Source organism: Parasteatoda tepidariorum, chromosome 1 (assembly GCF_043381705.1).
Source record: "Parasteatoda tepidariorum isolate YZ-2023 chromosome 1, CAS_Ptep_4.0, whole genome shotgun sequence".
In the NCBI taxonomy this organism is placed as follows: Eukaryota; Metazoa; Arthropoda; class Arachnida; order Araneae; family Theridiidae; genus Parasteatoda; species Parasteatoda tepidariorum.
In genome coordinates, this window is record NC_092204.1 from 49,743,979 (window position 1) to 49,766,594 (window position 22,616).

The 22,616-nt window shown below is 27.0% G+C and overlaps 1 protein-coding gene across 12 annotated transcripts in view; it reads left to right on the forward strand.

Moving 5' to 3' along the window:
- LOC107438736 (uncharacterized) overlaps nucleotides 1-22,616 on the forward strand; it is a 77,435-nt gene that overhangs the window by 25,386 nt on the left and 29,433 nt on the right. For 6 of the 12 annotated variants that reach the window (XM_071179963.1, XM_071179975.1, XM_071179985.1 and 3 more), the window contains exons 2-3: nucleotides 19,094-19,172; nucleotides 22,074-22,188. In XM_071179963.1, coding sequence (XP_071036064.1) covers nucleotides 19,108-19,172; nucleotides 22,074-22,188 — 180 coding nt within the window. In that variant the 5' untranslated portion in view covers nucleotides 19,094-19,107. Of the gene's footprint in view, nucleotides 1-549; nucleotides 948-14,754; nucleotides 14,925-18,552; nucleotides 18,621-19,093; nucleotides 19,173-22,073; nucleotides 22,189-22,616 lie in introns of those variants that run through there. The other 6 variants (XM_071179952.1, XM_071179961.1, XM_071179956.1 and 3 more) reach the window with 5 other exon arrangements.

Here is a 22,616-nt window from a genome sequence, read left to right on the forward strand (position 1 = left end):
TCTGTGAAATTTATGAATTTTTTTAAGTTTAAAACAGCAGCTTTAATTTACAAGATATCGATGCAGAACTATTCCAAATTTCAAATTTCTTAAACGCAGTTTTTCTTAGGAATAAATCAGGCGTTGCTAATTGAATTAAAGTGTCCCCTTGTTGAAAGTCTAATTATAACTTCTGTATTTAAAGGGCGTATTAAAAAATATCAACTATATAAATCCTCTTTTCTTAAAAAAAAAAGAAAGCAATCAACTTTTCTCTCTTCCTGTAAAATTACTCCAGTACTACCTCTAAAGCTCGCTTAACCTCTTTCTAGCGTGAGTCGCATCATAATTGGCTCCCCCATTCTCATGTTTTCTTATTAACCAATGAGGTTTCAAATGCTGGTCAGTATTTAGGATCTACTACAAAAAAAATATGTAATGAAAGAACAAGGATTGGTAGTAAAACTGATCATGTTCCGCTCTAATCAAAATTTAATAAAAGAGCAAGAAAAAGCAATTGTTGAGAAGGATTCCCGAATTGAATCTGATTTCTTGAAAAGTCTTATTGACATTCTTGGAATTCGAGGAAGATAGGAGAAGAATTTCTTGGAATTCGGTTGCTCCATTAATTTAATCTTAGTTATTTTTCTATACGTACCTCAACTTTTTAAATCGTGAATATTTTCTGTTGGAATAAAAATATATATTCACTGATTTTTAGAAAATAAAAAATAATTGATAGATTAATGAGGATAAACGATAATTAAGCTCTCAAGAAGAGACTAAAATATTAAAAAGCTGATTAATAATTAAACATTTGATTCTGAAAGTGATTAATTATGGATAATTAAAAAGGATAATTAAGGATAATTAAAAAGTGATTTAAAATTTGTTTCTTCTAAATATGGATTTCTTTGGTGATCGAAACAGTGTTATGAGTGAGGATTTGCCAGAATACCTTTTTTCAGGTAATATTTTCAATTATTTTAGCTATTTATGCCTCCTTTGTTCACTTAAATGATGAAACTTTAATCACTTCTCTAATGATACTCTTTGTTTTTGCACTTTTAAAATCTCGTACTTTATGCTTGAAAAATTATAGATAGAAGTAATTATATTTTGTAGAAATGTCATAAATATTTAAAACATTTCCGTTTTTGTAACAACACTATTTTATATTTATTTGGTTTATTCTGCCATCATTTATAAAATTGTAAACCCTAAAAGTGCTTAAAAACAATGTTTTCAGTGTCAGTTTCACTCAATCAATCGTGCGTTACTATCTTCCTTGAATACATAAAATAGAATTGACAATTGAAGATCAAGGAAGAATAACAGTTTATGACCATAAAAGCTGAAAAAACAATTTTTTCCCCTCGTGACGCTAGCTGTGTTTTCCGAACATGGCCTATCTTCACTGCGTAACAACTCACGGGGATAGCCAATTTTCCGCGTTTCTGATTAGTCAAAATTAATTAATGATTGCAACGCATGCTATCAATCGTCATTTTTGTAGAGAAGATTTCCGCTTCGTGAGTGGCAGAATAATCATCAAACCTTGGCAATTTCCGCGTAGCTGAACACACAAAAAAAAAAAAANGAAAAAAAAAAATATTAAATTTATAAATAAATATATCTTAGAAGGCGACTAACTTAAAAGGACATGTGAACACATGTGACCACCCCAGGGTAAACCTCTACGTGATTTTTTTTCAAAAAAGAAAATTGCAAGTTGCATTTGCGCATCCATAGAACCTTGGCAATTGTAGTTGGTATAACAGATCAGGATACAGAAAAATCCCCAAAATGGACATAAACCATTCTCCCTTGATCTCTAATTGAGTTCTACAAAACGTAGATTAGTTGTCTTTTTTTTTAAGAAAAATGATAAACCTTTTTTCACAACAAAACTCAAAACTTCAATTTTGAAAATTCATCAATTTACCAGAAATCGAAAAATATTGAAATAGAACTTTACCGAAGAGGATTGTGTTCTTTTTTGTTTTTCTGCTAAATATAAATTCTGTCAGTTAGATAGACTCTTGAATGTTACTCAATTTGTATACTTTCAGATAAATTCAGCTTTAAATTGAGCCACAATATCGGTATAAGGCACCACATTGTCGGAGAAATGTGCTGTAATCTTATTAAGATTCTAATTTGTAGTATGTTTCCACTCAAGTTAAGCTATAATATTGTGTAATCAAATTGATCATTGATTCATTTTCACGATAATATGGTCAACTCGACAGCTTATAGAGTTTACAGCAAATTTGATTGATAACAGAGAGAGTAATTCCATCAGTGATTATAAAACTGCTAAAACCAAATCATGAAACTTTTTTTCACGTGATGAAAAAAAGATTGTGGTAAGATTACCGCACTATAGAGTAATAACATTTCTAGCAAAAATAAATAAATAAAATAAATAAACATAATTTTTAGTAAAATTAAAATCTACGGTATTTTGAACCATACATTTGGTATTTTTCCCGTTCATATGGCAACGGTTTACCGGAAATTCTATTTTTATAAATTATTGATCTCTGATAAAATAAAAAATACAATTCATTAATTATATTCATTTAATTATAATTATATTCAAGATAAAATTACCAAACCTTATCACGTATTATAAAATGTTAATTATTCCCCCAAATCATTACCAAAGCGCTACTGTAAAAATGACCGAACTTTGTGGCATTCCTATAGAGCCATAAACATGTTACATTTTGCCATATTCTGATAGTTTTGTCCATGCTATTTTTCTCAGTGCTATATGCAAGATAACAAAGTAATTTTTGCTTAAGAAATAAATTTAGTTTGATAGAAATAATTTCTTTAAATTACTGGTATTTTATTAATTATTATATTAACGTTATTCGGTACTTTTTCATTACCCCGACACTAATAATTTCGGCTATTATATCTATTTATTTTTTCAAAAAAATTGAATTTGTTGAATTGAATTAAAAAAAAGTTGAATTTGCTTGCACTCAGTAAGTTTGCATTGCCGACTTTATCACCTGCTCCGGTGAAATGGAAAAGTACGCGTTTTTAATTTTTTCAATTTCAAAAAATTCACTGTCCATTTATAAAAATGCCTCATACTTTTTTCTTTTCTTCCATCCGAGTAAAATTATTTAACAGTCGTCAGCTAGAGAATTTTGAAACATTATTAAGAGGACGCCATACAGCCGGAGTAACACTTCGTGACAAATTTACTTTCACCTACATGCGTAATTTAAAATAGTGAAAAAGTGAGTTCGCTAAAACTTAGAGTCAACCATGAAGTTTCAAATGCTGAAAAAAAATTTCTAAGATTCAAAATGAAAATCATGGCAGGAATCAAAATGAAAACATGCCATCAAAAAATTTTCAATTCGCTTTCAAAATTCTCGAGATATAGCGAAATACTCAAAAAGTAAAATTAACATTAAGGGGTCCTAATTTTGGCGCGCCCTCCTGACCAAACTATTGGGACCATATCTCCCAGATTGCAGTTGCCCCCTATATTTTGGGGGTCAGAAATCCGAATCCGTCAAAAAAAAGTTATGTTTATTAAAAGAAAAATGCTTTTTTAATTTACGTACGTAATTTCGTAATTTAAAATATCGTCTGCACTTATTAATTAGCATAAGTCATTAAGATTGGGTCCTAGAACGTGAAGATCTGATCATTAGATTAAATTATTAAAAATTATTCTGGATGATCCGTTTTTTTCTTCTTTTTTTTTGGTGCACTGTAAAATAAAAAAGATTCTTAGTATAAAATGAGCAATATTAGTAATATAATTTGGATATGCAATTAACATTAAATTTGCAGTTTTTATTGTGTAATTTTTATTGATAAAGTAATTTATTATTAATTAATTTATAGCTGTAATATCTAGCATTTGTGTTACGCGAACTTCCATGAACAACTCGTCATTGAAATTTTTCTAATATCCATGTTTGTTTTTTTCTTGCATGAATTAATCTGGCCCCAAGTTCATCAAAGTACCCGAACTAAACAAGCCATAAACTTTTGTTTGAAATGTCTGCTACTTAATCTTATCACCTAAGTTCATTTTAAATTTAATCAAGTACATACTCAAGACTTCAATTTTTTGATATATTAGATTTCAATTATTGATAAAGATATAGACAATCAGCAAGATAATAAATAATTTAAGAAAGTGAAACGGTAAAAATAGGCACCCAAAACTTGGTACCGATTTTTGAGTGCTTGAAACACGTCAACTTTTTATTTCCATCTGCATATTTTTGAAGCCAATCAAGTTTTTAAATCAATTAAAATAAAATATTTTTCACATTGATAAATAAAAAATATTCTATTTTTTCTTCATAAAAATATTCCGAAAAAAAAACTTAATAATAGCCTAAATTTATACAAAAACACATATTGAAATAAAATTTTTAGTCTGAAGTGCTTACATTTTTCTTAACGTAGTTCAGAAGTATGCGCATTCAAAAATATTTTACTGAAAGTACAACTTGAAATGCATGTAAATGAAAAGTTTACTATGAAATTTTTAATAACGTGTATATGGATGGAACAATGGCTTAGCAAATTTTAAAAGAGGTTTTCTTAAACTAGTGTATGTTTGACTCGAAGGCTTGATTACCATTTTATCCGTTTTCAATAATTAAGTTCGCAGCCTGTATATCCCTGAAGCTGCTTCCAAAGCATGTCGAATTTATTTTAATTTGTTTAAATCTTAACATTAATTAAATTATTTGAGCCGAGTTTTTTTATTTTTACTATTCGCTACAAACTGTTAATTAAATGTATATTATACGTGTAGCATTAAAAAAAACGTATGCACTAAGTTTTGATTTTAATCCTAGCTGAGAATAAATAATCCACTAGTATTTTCAATTGGTTGGAGTATGTATTGGAAAGGCAAGTGTTTGAATATCACTGACATATGCAATGCACACACGCATTTCTTGTTTAATTGAGTTTCGTCTTGCATTTTATGGAAAATATTATACGATGTTTTTATTGCAGAAACGGCATAAAAAATTGTAAATAGTTTATTTTTATTGTGGCTCGCTAAACTCTTATGAAATGGTAAAAATCAATTAATATTTGGTTAGGCTAGGTTGGAGCATATGTTGAACAGATGAGCCTTTAAGAACAGTTGACTAAAGCAATGTGCACACATATTTCTCATTTAATTGAGTTTCGGCGTTCACTTTATGGGAAATATTGTTCTTTTATTGAACAAATAACGTAAAAATTACACATTGTTTAATATTTCGACTATATATAACTAGCTAAAATCTTATGAAATTGTAAACTGCAATTAACCAGTAATTGGACTAGATTGTAATACATATTAGAAAGAATACCGCTGGCCTATACAATATACATTTAATTGAGTTCAAAATGTTATTCGATGTTCTTATGGAACAAATAACATAAAAAATTTAAATAATTTATTTTTTCGACTGTGACTCGCTAAAATCTTATAAAATTGGCAGGATAGATAGAAATGTATCTCAATATAAGGATATATATTTCTCCCTTTACATAGTTTCAACTTGCATTTTATGAAAAATACGATTCTATGCTATTATTAGAAATTATAAAAAGAAGAATCAAATTTTTTTCTTCACTTTTTCAAAGCGGTGCTCCGCTTTATGTCACTGTATATATAAAAAAAAAGAAGATTTTTTTTAAGACTACTATCAATTCTTTTTCTTTTATGGTGATACCATTAAACATTTACTCATTTATACTTAGATTATTTCCCAATGAAATAGTCAACCATTTCCATAATCTATCTAATTCGTGCCAATTCATTTAAATGAGTCTGACTCCTATCTCAGGCTTACAGTCCGCAATCTTATTACATTTACACAGAAATAAAAAGTTCTCGTCTTCCTATTCACAGCACGCACGAATCCAAAGGGGGTGATAAAATTACTCATTTACGACTTCGCGTTTTACTTACTCAAAGAAACGAACAGTATTAAAAAAAAAAAAATTCTATTCTTCCTTGCTATTTCCCTCCCACGAAAATACTCTTCTCTCCTGAAACGAAATCGAGAAATAGCAAACCTAATTACAAAGAATTTTTTTATCCTAACCAAAATCCCGGAAGTCGTTAAATCTATCTGTGTGATGTGAGAATTGCGTGATCATCTTGTTTATTCTTCCATTAAAATCTAAATTTAGTTTTCAGTAAAATGAATTTCTCGAGAAAACTGAAGCTTTTTAAAGCGAACAAAATATTTAGTTAGTTTACTGATTCAATATCGACAATATTTATGACGGAAAACTTAAACTTACTCGCCACAGTGCGCATTATATTGTTTTTAAAAACTCAATGAAACTCTTTCATAATGCTACTAATAATGATATAATAAATGTACAGTATATATAATATAAAGCATATATATAGTATACAGCATATTTAATAACTGATAACAACTCTTTTATTATATTACTGGAAATTATATACCTAAACACAGAGAAAAAAATTCGGGTAAAATTTCCGTACTAAAGACATTTTTTTTTTTAAAAAAAAAGAAGAAAAACATAATTTTGTTTAATAAAACCAAAATATACTACATTTTAACCATTCATTTTCTTAATTTTTCCGTTCATATGAGAACATTTTGCCGAAAATTTTGGTTTCCAAAATTATAGTGTTTATTATCACACACTTAGTAGAAAATACAAAACTGGAAAGTAAATTAAACCGAATAAATAGTTTTTATGACATGCTCTAAGTTACCTTGACAAAATTACCAAATTTTAATACATTTAACAAATTTGTCACACATTTTAAAATCATATTTCATTGTTAAATTTACCAAAATCATTACCAAAGCAATTCGGTAAAAATTACGCTTTTGAGTCGAGCTTTTTGGTGTTCCCGTAGAGCCAAAAACACGGTAAGTTTACCATATTCTGGTAGTTGTGGTCATGCTATTTTTTTCTCAGTGCAAAATATTGATGATAAAGTAGCAAAATATTTTTTTACTGAAATAATATACTAGTATTTATAAAAGGAAACATAAACTTAAATTCACTATCCACCCTAAGCCTTACAGTGTTTTTTAAAAAACTTATGACCATTGTATTTAATTTTAACATTACTAGAAATGTTTAAGATTCGCATCCATTTTAGTTTTAAAAATTCACACTGAAAATTTTTGCAAATACAAAGTATTTCGTAATCACCATCCTTAATAGTACATACTTTTGGAATCGTTGTCAAAAATAAAATTTAAAAAATATACATTAGGAATCTCAAAATATAGAGAGAGAAAAATCGAAATACTAGTGAGAAAAGCGAGATGGAAAATGTATATCAATTCCTGTATCTTCCCTCTGGTAATCAAATAGGGTTTTATGGTTTCCGCCCCGCCTGTGGTTGCAGTGATTCGTTAGATTTCGATTGCGTTTTTTCTTTTTCTCCTTACTTAAATATCAATTTGAGACCCCTAATATGCATACTTTTTCCACTTCATTTTTAATAAAGATTCTAAAACTTAACATTTACGGTGATTAAAACGAAACATTTTTTAGATTTATATTTCTTTTAAATTTCATAAAATGCATTCAGAACTTACAAAGGTTATAAAGTCTCAACTTAGCCATCACTTCTCAAAGTGGAATGTGTCAAAGCTTCTACGTTTTGAGAGAGGAACCTAAATCAATACGATTATAAATTAAAATAAGGAAATAATAAAATACTTGAGTGCATTCTCTTATAATTTTAAGTAGTTATCATGCGATATTTTACATTTCATGATATGTTTTAAAAACACTTTAAGACTTTCTTAGCAATGAGAAACGGTATTGTAGCTCTCAAAAAAAGACTTAGCTAATTAATGTGATAAATTTATAACTATCATCCAACAAATTATAACTATCCTGATTTTTTTAGTAACGTATCAAAACACTTTTAACCATTATAAGGTTAAACAAATTAATTTTTATATAAGTTCTTTTTATGATTTTAAATAGTTATCTCATGATATTTTTAGTAATGCTTAAAAACACTTTTTATCTTTCTTTGCAATGGAAATTTATTTTTTTTACTCTCAATAAAAAATAAAGCTAATTAGCATGATTAATTTATAACTGCCCATAATAAATAACATGATACTTTTAGAAACGCTTAAAAACACTTTTATCTTCTATAACATTAAAAACACTTTTATCTTTTATAACATTAAAAACACTTTTATCTTCTATAACATTAAAAACACTTTTATCTTTTATAAAAAATAAAAAACACTTTAACCTATAAAACGTTCAAAACGATTTTTAAACCATTTAAACAATTTGTATGTTTCTCACGATTTTAAATAGTTATGTTATGGTATTTTTAGTAATGTTAAAAAGCACTTTTAACCCCTATTTGCAAAAAAAAATTCTTATTTATTATTGATAAAAGATAGAAGTAAGCTAACAAGCATGATTAATTTACTACTATCCTCCATTCTAATTTTACCATTAATTTCCTGATTACTTTTAGCTTATTTGGGGTACAACAGTTTAATCTAAGCTGCATATTTGTATATTTGACACTTTTCCCAATATTAAGGCAATCAGAATTAAAATCTTGTTTATGTTTTGCATGAATTTTATGATTTTGCATTACAACATTAATTTGATTTAATAAGTTTGAAGCTATTAAAGTTATATGATAATGCTTGAAAGTAAGCCACGAGTATGGAGAAGTAGGTAATATTTAAGTTCGGCGCAGTGTACTCAACCTTTTAGAATTTAACTTTAAATTCAGCTCCGTAAAAAAGTTAAATAACTAATTATCTTTTGAAATAGTTTGACAAAACTATTTTTTAATGAAAGATACAGTGTTGCCGAAAAAGGTTTCTTAGTTGTTATGTAATATATATCCATAAAGGACTATTTATGCAATTAATTTATTAAATATGCACGAAATTTTTTGAAACTATTACGAAGTCAATACTCAAATTATAATTTTTAATTTAAGTTAAGATGAACTCAGAAGTATTCTCAAACCAAAAGGCTATCAATTTAAAATGTTTTTGAGTCACTGACAGAAAAATAATGTCCTACTGAAATGGTAGTCTAATAAAAGTGGCAGTAAACATAAACAGTTTTTCACAATTCTATAAAATGCTAAATAGGTAAAAGAGCTTGGAATAAAATATCACCGCAATGAAAACAAAAAAAATGTATTCAAGAAAATGTTTGTAAATATTTTATTTTTTAACTTCACAATTACAAAAATTTTACTTTGCAAATAGCACATCAATTATTATATAATTTAGTGCACTTAATTGATATTGTTTGTATCACATTACAGCACTAAATGAATGAATAGTTATTAACCGAGACCAACAAATCATACTTATAGTCCCAAAGAGCCTATTTTTCGCAATGGTATCATTTTGGCGCTTTCATAGTGCAAAACAATTTAATATTTTATGTAACAACAAACTTTACATTAGACTAACTTTAAATATCTAATTTCGAAAAAACTATTTTTTTACAATCAGTTATATTAAAGTTATTATCAGTTAACTTATATTTTATTTTAACTGAAATGAAAATTATATTCTAACCAAAAATTATGGATTAAATTCAAATATGTACTGTGAAAAAAATGAAGAGATAATTAATAACTATTTCTCCAAATCTAAATTTAAATAATGAATCACAAACTCCTAAAATCAATAGGCAAATTACTTTCTCTCGTGCTACGGTATCTCGTAGATTGTCCAACTACCATCGATAACGAAATATTTTTTTTGTGAAACCCACGAACAAAACGTAACAGTCTGAGCGTGATATTTATTAAAAAGTATTTTTATGCCAGTACATGGAGATTATTTTAAACAGGGAGTTATTGCCTCGGTAAATAATTGTATAAAACAAATTCAAATATACTTTATTTGTAGAAAGTATATTTATAAACGTAGAAAGCAATAAAAATGTAAAAGTAGCTACGACGGAATGAATTTGAAATGTTCCAAATGATATTTGATTAATATTTTTTTTAAGATAAGCTTAAAAAATTTTGAAAAATGAATTTAAAGATTAAACGTTTTATTCATTAATTAAAACAGTCCACGATAATTTTATTGTGCGAAATAGAATTATTTCTTTATTCTGAGTTACTTCTTATCATTATCTGAAAACAAAATGTTCTCCAATTTTTTTAATTGCTGCAGTATTGAATTTTTGTAGATTTTTGTACTTCAGCGACAATAAATACTTATAACTAACAATAAGTATTTATTGTCACTGAATATCTTTTCTCTGTATGGGGTGAAAAAAAAAGCAAGGAATTAAGAATGCTACGAAATCAAGCGGAAAACTGGATAAACATATACCAACACAGTTAATAAATTTAAACTAATTCCGATTTTTTTTTAAATATGGCTTTGCGTTAGCGTATTAAATCAAAATGAGTTTTTAGTCAGTTTAAATCCATCAAAAGATTAACTGTATTTAGTTTCATTCGGTATGATGCTGTTGCTCGTGACGAATTCGTAAGAGTCAAAATTTTCCCTAGTCAAGCGATTTCCTCTGGTACTTAACTTTTTCAAGAGCCCGAAAAAGATCTCTTTCCCCATTATTTATAATAAAGCAGCACAATTTTTCTGAAGTTTTAACAAGGACCAAGCATACAAATTGTACCTAAATTAATTTTATATTTGTAACCTGTTAAAACTGCATCAATTACCAAAATTATAATCAAGAGTTATTGGCATCAGTAATAGTTAGGCAATTTCTCACGGTTCTTCTGAACTGAGCCTTGAATAACATTTTATCTATAAAATTCGGATCTTTACGTGCTAAAACTCAATCTTAATGGTTTGAGGGCGGTGACCTCAAATATGCTAATCAATTAGTGCCGATACTATTTTAAGCTACGAAATCATGCGCAAAAACGCACTTTCTCTGAATAAACATACCTTTTTTTCAACAGATTCGGAGTTCTGATCATTATATAGGAAATTGCCGCACTGTGGTAAATATGGTCCCTATCGTTTGGTCAGGAGAGCAATCCAAAAAGCAATTTTTGCAAAAGTCATATTTTTAAAATCATTAATTTCTCAGAAAATATTCAATCACTTTCACTAAAATTTTGTATTTTGCCTTTTAAAATTAGATTGTAAAATTTTTATGTCTTAAATTCAAATTTCTTTCAACTATGTATTATTAAATAAAATAATAAAAAAATAAAAAATATTTATTAAATGTTATGTTTTGCAGGAAATTATCTTTGGATAAGCGAATTTTATAATTGTGTGCAAAAAATTTTCAATTTGCTTAAAAAGTTCTCAAGATATAGTGAAATACGTACTAAAATAGTAAAATTAACATTAAGGGGTCCAAACTTTGGAACGCTCTCCTGACCTAACTATTGAAACCATTTTTTCTTTAGATTGCGGCAACCCCCAAATAATTTGGGGGTCAGAAATCCAAATCTGTCGGGAAAAGCATGTTATTCAGAGAAAGTACTTTTTTGTGTCTGATTTCGTAACTAAAAATATCGTCTACACTAATTAATTAGCATATTTGTCATTTCTTCAAGCCATTAGGATTGAGTGCTGGAACTTAAAAATCTGATCATTAGATCGAACGTTATTTGAGTGGTGCGTTTATTTATTTATTTATTTATTTATTTATTTATTTATTTATTTATTTATTTATTTTTTGTTCACTGAACATAGATTTTTTTTACTTAAATTAAGACCCGCGACAAAAATTAATTAAGCATCATTGGCGTCAGTAATATTGCTTGATGATTTTTAACACTTCTCCTAACGATTATTTCTCCATTAATTTTGCTTTTTAGTACTCAACTTATTTTTTTATTTCAATAATTAGTTAGTACCGAAATTAATCAAGCATCATTAGAGTCATTAATAGTATGGACGTTTTTTATGTTTCGCCTAAACGAGTTGGTACTATTTCTCTACTTATTTTGCTTTTTAGTACATAGCTAATTTTTTTTATTTCAAATACCATTGATTCAAGGTTTTTTTGTTTTATATAAACACCTTCTCAAAAAATAGCTATAAACATTGTAAAAACGTTTCAGACGTGGTTTCAGATAACTTTAGAAATGCTAATTTGGTGAGGTAGTCCACCTATGCTATCGCTTTCAAGTTGATCATTGAGTTTATCTGGCATAATGAATAAAAAAAATTCAATATTTAAGAGCGTGCAATAAACCCTTTTCTTTTAAATAAGAGCTTTAAGCTAGCAAATATCACTGAAGTTATCTTAAAAATATATGAAAAATCTGCAAAATCGTCTGCACTTTCATTTTTATCAAAGGCAAGTTGGCATCAAAACTATGCCAACCAATGAAAAAATTAAATGTTTCAAATTTCAGTCTCATCCGATCTAATTGAACTTTTTGAACGACTTTTAGGATCCGAGGCTGAAATTGTCCGAATTTCAGAACTCTAGCATGGTTCTAAAGTTAAAAGAAACAGACACATAGACAAACTCTGCATTTCCTTATTATTAATTTTAAAAATTACGAATTCATTGATTATAAAAAAGATTGTAAATTTGTGACCAGAAAAATTTGAAGAAACGCGCGAAGCTCCTAAAAAAATGTACAAATCTTATAAATGAAGCTAAAAATTTAAAGCTAAGATTAAAAGACATCTTATCCTTGTACTCTTTAATTTCACTGCATTTTTAAGGCGGTGAAATTAAAGAGAACAAATGTAGAGCCTAGAAAATATTTCATTAAAATAATGCATTTAAAACTAACAAATGCAGAAAGGGATTTCTGAAAAAAAACTACACGTATAATAACTTCAAAAAACTACACATTCAGACATATAAAACGCATAACACAAAACACATAGTCAAAAAATAATTTCAAAGATTGTTTTTCGTTATAAAATGTTTCTGAAGCCTTTTTAACACTAGATTGCCTATGGAAGTCGTTTTGACTGCTTTTAATTTGAATTAGAGAAACAATAATGTATATAATGAGACAATTTCTTAGAATTTTGTACAGCATATAATTTTTTTATTGTTAATATTTACTAATAACTTGTTGTATGTATGCATAACTTGTTACTGTAAATGATGTAAAAAAATATTAAAAATTTATTTTTAAGAAATATTCTTTATACACATTATTTATTCTTTTAGAATCCAGTCATTTTGCCTGCTTTTGGGCAATATAGGTATATACTAAGTTTCAGTCTTTCTAGTGTTAAGTTAGAAAGATGTCATATAGTTTCTTTTACTAAAAATATGTTTCTTTTAATTTTCATAAAAGAAATTTACTGAAAAAATCAAAATATTACTTTATACAGACTTGTATGATGTGTTTTTGGAATTCTTGTTTTAAAAAAGAATTCATTATAATAATCATAGCAAAAAGTATGAACAAATATTTGGTAACAATACTCATATTCCCTTTTAATTATAAATCTATGATCCAACGAAAATTGAAAACATTTAAAATTAGCTTTAAAAGTTTAATGCTTCAACTTTCTCAATCGTTCTAACAAACAGTCAAGTGACAAAAAAATTGATTAATTTTAACTTTTTGAAAAAGTAACATTCAACAAATATTCACCATATTTTATTAACAAATTTTGATTTTCCTTTTTCGTTTTTATCATTTATATTATTTTTAGGATAATTTTCAAAACCTTTGAAAGTAGATCGGAATGACTTCAATGATTCAAAATTATGAAACAAAAAACAAACATTATCTCTCATTTATGTTTTTGAAATTAAACAATTATGTGTTTGGAAAGAGCATAAGCTAATAGCTAATTTAAGATAGTTTTCGATCTCAGAACATTTTAGTTTTTATATAAATTTCGAAGAAATATTTTGGATTTAATTTGTTATTATACGAAAACGATTTGTTTTGATTTTGCTCGTTGACTTTAGAAAAGAAAGAGTCAATTACCTGCTTTATTGTGCGGTTTAGCAGTATTTTTTTCAAAGAACTATAATTTCAGCAGAAATTTTTTTTACAATTTCTTTAAAAAATTTTTCTATTATTGATATTTACTTTTATATTTTATAAAAATAAAAAATCTGATTTTGTTGGAAAAATTTTTAAAATTTAATATCTGTGACTTTTTTCTTTTTTTTTTTGAATTTCCCAAATAAATAAGAATAGTGAAAAGAAAATATAGAATAATAAATGCAAAAAAGTTCGGAATTTTTCTTAAAGGAATTAAATTAATTTAATTTATAAAAAGAAATTGTTTCGACCGGCTGGTTATAAAACAATACCTGTTATATCATTTATAGAAACAGACCGAGTACGCGCAGTTTATGATTGTATTTTGAACCATTTTTTAACTATTTTCAATCTCAATCAGTATATAACAATTTACAGTAACTATTAAAAACATTTAAGCCACCAAAAATATCTTGTTAATGAAAATATTAATCATAAAAACTTTTACAAATCAGGAACACCATCAAAAATGCAAATTAAATCCAAGAAAAGTTTATCACTAATTTAAAAACAAGTCATAACATTCTTTTACTTTAAAAAACATCCTTTCTTTTATGAAAAAAATCAAATATTTTTTAATCAAAAAAAGTTTCCGTTTGTTTAACCCCATCTCCCAATAAATCATTTAACCTAAATTAAAAGAATTTACCGATTGAAAAAAGTTAATTACCCAATTTGTCCTTCATAATTCAAATCTTTATTCTATAAATGTTGTTTACTGACAAACCACAAAATAGTTGTTATGACAACGAATAGTTTACTTTCAATAAGAAACGGAGGTAAGGGGCTTTTAAAGTATTGAAAGGCGAGATTAGCTATTTCTTATGCCAGAAGCATGATCTACTTCTTTTTATTCATGACAAGAATTGTTCGACTGTCTTACGTTTGATAGACATTCTCCAGAAGGGGCTAAAAGTGCTAAATATTTCTTTTAAAAGCTTTACTACACGCCCATTATAAAATGAAAATGGTATGTATTTCGTTTTATGTTTAGCTTTTCGGCAGCTTTTATTGGCTAAAGTTGTTCATTTTTTAGTTTTTGTTCGCCATCATTGTCATTTGACTAGATGAAATGGTGTTACCGAACTTAAATCGCAAAAAAATGTGAATAATTAGCGGCGCAGCTTCATCTATTGGGATTTTTCATCAATATTATTGATTCTTAATTAGTTATAAAACGTCTCTTTCTTTTTCAGATTGACCTATTTTGAAAAAAGTTTTCGTAAAAGATTTTTGCAAAATAGTTGCGAGAATTTCTAAGATAAAAAACTTTCCTTAAAAATATTTTACAATTAAAAAATAATAATAAAATGAAGCTTTTTATGTGCAAGAAAATGTAATGAAACATTAATAATTTAAGTGTTTTATTATTTTTAAGTCTTATTTATGTTAAAAGTCTTAAGTCTGTTAATTTTCATTCGGCTTCTCTTTGTTCATGACAAGAATTGTTCGACTGTCTTACGTTTGATAGACATTTCTCGAAAGGAGCTAAAAGTGCAAAATATTTCCTTTAAAAGCTTTACTATACACCCATAGAGAAGTGAAAATGGTATGTATTTTCGTTAGCATTTTGGCAGATTTTTTCGGGCAAGTTCTTCATTTTATATTTTTTCGTTCACCATCGTTTTTCTTTGAGTAGCTAAAATGCTGTTACCTTAAGTAGCAAAAAATGTGTATAATTAGTGGCACAGTTTCGTCTCCTGGGATTTTTTCAACAATATTATTGATTCCACATTAGCTAGAAAACTATTTCTTTTCAGATTGACCCATTTTATAAAAAAAATTACGAAATAGTTGAGCAAATTTCTAAGACAAAGAACTTTTTTTTAAGTATTTTTCAATTTAAAATAAAAAAATTAAATTAAATTTATAATGTGTAAGAAAATGTAATGAAACATTAAAAATTTGGATGATTTTTTAATTTTAAATCTTTGCTAATTTTCATTCAATTTCTTTTTTAGATTGCCTAAATTTTTAAAAGATTTTCAGAAAATGTTTGTGATAAATTCCAGAAAAAAAACTTTCCTTAAAAATTACTCATATCAAAAATAAATTGAATATTTAAGAAAATGTAGTGAAACATTCAGAATTAAGGTTTTTTGTTTCATTTAAGTTCATAAAAGACTTGTATTTTATCATTGAAAATTGTTTTCATTTTCTGAAAACAATTTTATTCATCTGTAAATTCCTTAAAATTATTTAGATTAAGTGTTACTTCCGCTAAACTGATAATTTGATTAATTAATTACAATTACTTAGTTTACATTATAGTTTTGTTTTATCACAAACTGTTTGTTTTCTTTATTTTGTATAAAAATTCTTACCAGAGTTGAAAAAAAAATCTTTTTATATTGGTTTTGTCAATGTATCTAAAGTGAAGCAACTAAGCACTTAACACATTAATCTGTCTAACATCCACATAAATTGGGCATGAACATATTTACACGGAATTTGCTCAAAAATTATTGTTTTTAAAAAGTAATAAATATGGTTTTAACTTAGTTATAGTTCATATTTGTTACACATCTACTTTTTTGCATTAACTGCATCAAAATTGTTAAAAACATATACGAATTACTCTTGTGTAATGTATAATATCAATAGTAATGAGATTTATAATAATATTTTAATCGAAATTTTATTGATTAGAAAATAAACAATTTTAACTCAGATGATAAAAGCTATTACATTTTCTTTGAAAATATTTTATAAGTATTCAAAATCCTAAAATCTGAATTTTGACAACTGTTCAAGGAAAAGATGGGCCTGAAAAAAACAATAAGGTTGCGAGAAACTTGGTCTGGTTTGCCATTTCTGTGCATTTTTTCATTTTTAAAGAATCTTGAAACAAAATTAACAAAAGAGAAATTATTCTGTTTGTCAATGCTTGAGTCAGAATAGAATGAAATTACATTTATGAGCTTTTTTTTTAATTTATGAATAACTGAATTGAATTTATCCGCAATTTTAAAACTTAATTTTACTTAAATAGGTTATGAACCACTTAATTGACAATCGATTAACTTTATTTTATTTTACAAGCTTATAAAACTCCTCTGATAAAAAATTATAAAAAGAAATTAACTAATGGAATTTCGTTTCGAAAAAAGGAATCGTGCACGTGTATTTCTGTCAAAATCGTCAATGTTTTCAAGTTTTTTCTTCTTTGGTGAATGCGTTACATTTTAGTTTCATACTGTCGGAAGATATTAAAAACAGAAGCTCTACATATCTCAGTTGCATGAGCTGCACGTTTCAATGCATCCGACATTTCAACATCAGGATTCGATTCCAATTCAACTTTATTTATAGTATTTTTTTCTGAGCTTTCTTGAAATGTTATTTTTTTGACGTTTTTTTATAGTTCTAAACATAGAATTACTTTCGATCTCCATCGTTGTACCAGTCTAAACGTACTAAATACAATAAAAAAGGTAACAAATATTTGACGTCCGTTTAGCGCCACACCAAACACGTGATGGACGTCTCCAAATGATGTACTTTTTTTACTCCTAAACCAATTTCATTTCTTATATGGAAGAATTTTGGGGGGAAATTTTGGCCAGTGGGGCCAGATGTGGTATTTTTAATAGTGGCCACTTTATAAATCATGTGGCCACTTTTTTTAAAAACTGAAATTTTCAAACTGTAATTTTAAGAAAAGAGTAGACATTAAATGATGTAGGACGTATCTCCTTAAGCATTTTTGAAATAAGGTAAACATTACATGCACACGATGTGCATTTTCGGGGAAAAACGTAGTGATCGGGTGGCGACTAAAATGTCATTTTTAATCGCCACTTATTATATTTAGCTGCTCAGTAGCCGATAGCAACTAGTACTTTTGTCCAAGTTTTTCTGATAAAACAAAAATTGCAAAATCTAGTATTTAGGAATAATAATTAAAAATAATTTAAGGTAATTTTTAAAAAAATTAGGTACAGTGTATTCCCTGTTTGCTACTGCTCGTAATCCTCAAACAATTGTTATCCATTTCGTTTCGTTTCTTTAATCTTATGGGTCAATTAAAAGTATAAGTCTGTCCAATAGGTTTTCCACAAGGTCTGCCAAATAGTTTCTAGCAACAACTCAATATCATGATTTAATTCATTTGTCACTTTGCGAAATTTTTCCCAATTCACTTTTTTTCAGCTACTCTAATAACGGATGAAGTTCATTTGACTTTATTCTTAATGACAGTGAAATTTGAATATCAAACTCCTCTTTTAAATATTTTTTCCGCACATAAACTGGACATTATTTTACATGTTATTCATTGAACCAATAACACTACTATGTTATTTCTTTGGCAAACTTAATCATTATGAAACTTCTAATTGCTGAATAAGTTAGCAATCTGATCCCTCATATCCATGGTAATAATGTCTATAAGTTAGCAATACAGAATAGTTTAAAATTGTAACAAAAAGCTTATAAAACGATGCTAAAATTTTATTTAAAAAACTACATTATGAAATACATTTTTAAAACTGACATTTTATGAAATACGAATATGAATATTGTTATCCTGATTAATGCTTTTGAAATATTCTCTGAGGCTATTAAAATTCATGTTACATTTTTATTTACTCGTTGCCTAAAGTCAAATAATGTCGATAGTTCCGAATGCCCGCATGGGAGATGATAAATGACACAGAACGTTCACGTAAGTTGACATAGATATTTATATTAATTAATAGTTACTTTGATACTGGAATGATGCGTCAGAAACATTTAAATAAAATTTATATTTCTAGTCAAATAAATTTGTTTTGACATTTTCCTTACATTTTGAGATCTTTTGAGATTTTAAATACTAAAATTAAAGTCTTTTTGATTTCTTCTCTTCTGCCACAAGTGTTTTCTATCTCTAGAAGAAGATATTGTTTAAAATTAGCATTTTTCATTTACGGCAATTAGCTTTAAAATTTTTACTTCATAATCAAGTTAATTTTATGTACTAAACTTTTGTGAGCTTATGTTTTTCTAAAGTTTTTCTAAGTTTCGTTAGTTATTGAGTGTGGAATTTCAGAAGTAACTCTTTTTTTGTGGATTTCGTCAATTAATTAGAATAATTAGAAATTGTTATTGGTATAATCCTGCTTAGACCTACAATTGAATAACTATTTCAATTTACAGATTCCGATTCAGAAATGGGAACTGCTTTGGAGGATGGATACATACCTGACAGAATATACGTGCATCAGTTAAACTTAACGTAAGTATATTTATAAGATTTATCGTTTTAAAGTAAACTTTTTTGTGGTGATAAAACTTCATGCTTACTAAACTAGGTGCACAGAAGTAACAAATACAATAATTCGCAATCGTCTGGAAATTATTTCTTATGCCTAGATAATAATTTTGATATTATTTTCTTTAACAACCATAAAAATAACATGAATCATAAAAATCTGAGCTTTATTAAAAAAAAATAAAACGCATCATTTCCATTCTGACAATTTGTATTGAAGTAGAAATTTTGATATCTAAGAATTTTTGTAACTGGTAAAACTAAAAAAAATTTTAATTCAGCTCAAAATTAAAAAAAAGCCATTTTAAAGAAAAAAAATTTAAGTCGTATTATAGTTACGTCAAAAAATAGAGATGCAAATTCTTAAAATTTGTGGAAATTTGTACATTTAATTTCTAGACTGTCTCTTGTCAACAAATCCAAGATTCGACTCACAGTGCAAGAAAAAATAAAAGCTCAATATCAAAGAGTGTGGAACCCTTTTAGAAAATTACATTTGTTAGAATTTTTTGCCCAATAAAGTATAGATTTCGAGAGGCAAATTTGTAAAATTAATTTCTAAACTGTGCTTTTAGTAGCGTTCAACATCTAACCATATTTTCATAAACAAACCAATATTTCAGCTTCCAATGCTGAAAAAAAGTAAAGCTTCGGTCCTGAGACGAGTTGCATCAGAATACAACTCTTACTCTCTAAACATATCCAAAAAATATAAGTTTCGTGAAGCACATTTGTAAAATTAATTTCCAAACTGCCGCTTTAAACTCCAAAAAGTAGCCATTTTTTCATTAATGAATTCGGAATTTTCACCTACAATATTAAAAAAAAAAGTAGGTTGCATATTCGGATACTATCGCATTATTTTGCGGAATATCACACGTAGAAATCGTTATTCATTATAACTTTTTTAAATACGCTTCCAAAAATTATAAGTTTCATTAAGAAACTTTGAAAAATTAAGTTCAAACTCTTCCTTGTTGCGTTAAATGTACAGCCTTATTTTCGTAAACAAATCAGGATTACGAACCCCAATGCTAGAAAAAAAACTAAAATTCAAATCCAGAGACAAGTACGCCTTTTCACAAAATGACATTTGACATTGCTATCCAAGCAAGTGAGGTATTGATCTCAATGTACATTTTAACAATAAAACACTTTAGTTCACTTACAGTTTTAAAGTCTATTTAAGTCCAAAAAATTTAAGCTTAACGATGTAAATTTGTATATGTTACTTCCAAAATGTCCTTTGTAAGACAGTTAGGAAATAATTTTGATAAATTTAAATAAATAAAAAAGATAATTTTAAATGAAATGGTTAGACGTATAGTCATATTATCAATAAAAAAATTGACCCTCATTGCTGGAAAAAAGTGAAGCTCTCATCCAGAGACTGCTTCATGATTTTACAGAATGACATTTGTCGAAACGAAATCCCTCCAAGAATATATACATAAATAAGTTTTGAGGTGCAAATTTGTAAACTTAATTTCTAACCTGTTCATTATGATGTTAAGCAAGTAGCCATATTTTCTCTAACTAACCAGTTTCCATACCCAATGCTATGAAAAAGTAAAGCTGCCGTGCAAAAACTACGACATCCTTTCGCAGAATGAAACTCGTAGAAACTAAATTTGTCTGAAAAAATACATGGATTTTGAGGTGCAAATTCGTAAAATATATTTATATCAATATATTTACAGGCTATCTGCTCTCTCTTAAGAGGACGCTCTACCGCGAGAAAAATGCTTTACGGCAAATTTCTTTCCACTTTTATAAGTAATTTAACATTTAAAGTATAGAAAAAGGAATTCAGATAAATTGAAACATTTAAATGCTGAAATTTTTTTTTCAAAATATCTAAATGGAAACAATTATTTCAGTATTGCTTCCACTATGTAATCATAAATACACCAACAATAATGTGCATTTTGATATTTTGAAATTTTTTTTTCGGCATTTAAAATGTCATTGTTTAATCTGAATTTATCTGAACTCCTCAATTTTTGCTATACTTTAATTCGTATTTACTTATGTAGATGAAAGTGAGAATTTGTCTTCAACGGTTTCTCCCACGGTGTAGCGTACTCTTAACAGTTTTTACTCCGCCTTTTAGAGTTACACATCATGAGCTTGACCCAGGTTGTTCAGAATAAGTGTATCCACATACCATAATAATGATTTTTAATTATGTAACTACTCATTAAAATTTAAATAGAATTATTTGTTTCAACTTAAAAAAGAAAAAAACTTAAACAAATTTTCACAATTTATTACATATTTCTATATGTGATACAGAGCCACTTTATTTTTATTACATTTATTTTATGTTTAATAGTTTAATGCAGTATTTTCTCAAAGCGCCATTTTTAATACATAATTTTATAATTCTTTCAAAAGTTATTTATAAAATCGTTTATAAATAAATTATTAAAAGCGAAACCCAGATATTACTCAGGCACCCTTCTTAATTTTGTTAACGAATAGAAAGCGTTATGAACCATCTATTTATAAAAACTTTAAATTAATAAACAAAATTACGAAGAGGTAATTTTAACTTTTATGTGATAAATAACGATTTATTCAGTTGTTATAGGACTTCGCTTTCAATTTTGGTGATGTATGAGTTCATTTTCTAAGGAACCGTAAGCTGTGTATTTAAGGGATAAAATAAAAAATCCGAGTTTAAAAAATTACGTATTAAATATACATTTCATTAAAGTTCATCAATCAAAAACTTTATTTTAAAGCTAAAAGCTATCAATATAGTGTATATTTTTCATTTGCAATGCATTTTATTTTAAATATACATTTGTACAATTCAATTAAATTTCGTTTTAATTTTATTTGAAAATAATTTTTTCCCAGATCAGCGGATATTGTTCGCCGACAAAAAGAGAAGGAGATGGTAGAGGAAGAAAAAATAAAAGTTATGGAAAAGAAAGAGATAAAGAAAAGACAAAAAGAAGAAGAAAGGAAAAGAGTAGGAAAATACAAATGCATGATCCATTTCTTTGGCTATTTTTTTTTCTTCTTTTTAAGTGTATGAAATGAAAGCCTCTTTGAATGTATTTCTATAGTAAAAAAATTCTTTATATTCTATCATCTACACATTCTGAAATATTTTTCTAAAAGTGTAAGTCATATTCATAAGAACAACTAAAAGACATTACATTTCAAAGGAATAAACCTTCTCAAACTTTAAACGGCATTTTACGTTTAGTTAATTGTTAAAATTCCGTTGTTAATTTTCCATAGATTTCTTTAAAAGGTAATTCAACAAACCGTAAGCCAAAATTTTAAACTTTAGCAAACTTAACATATTTTGCATCATTTTAAAGTTCAAAATGTATAGTTTTGTTATGAGCTTATTTTTTTATTAGCATTTGATGAATACCTCTCTTTTCAACT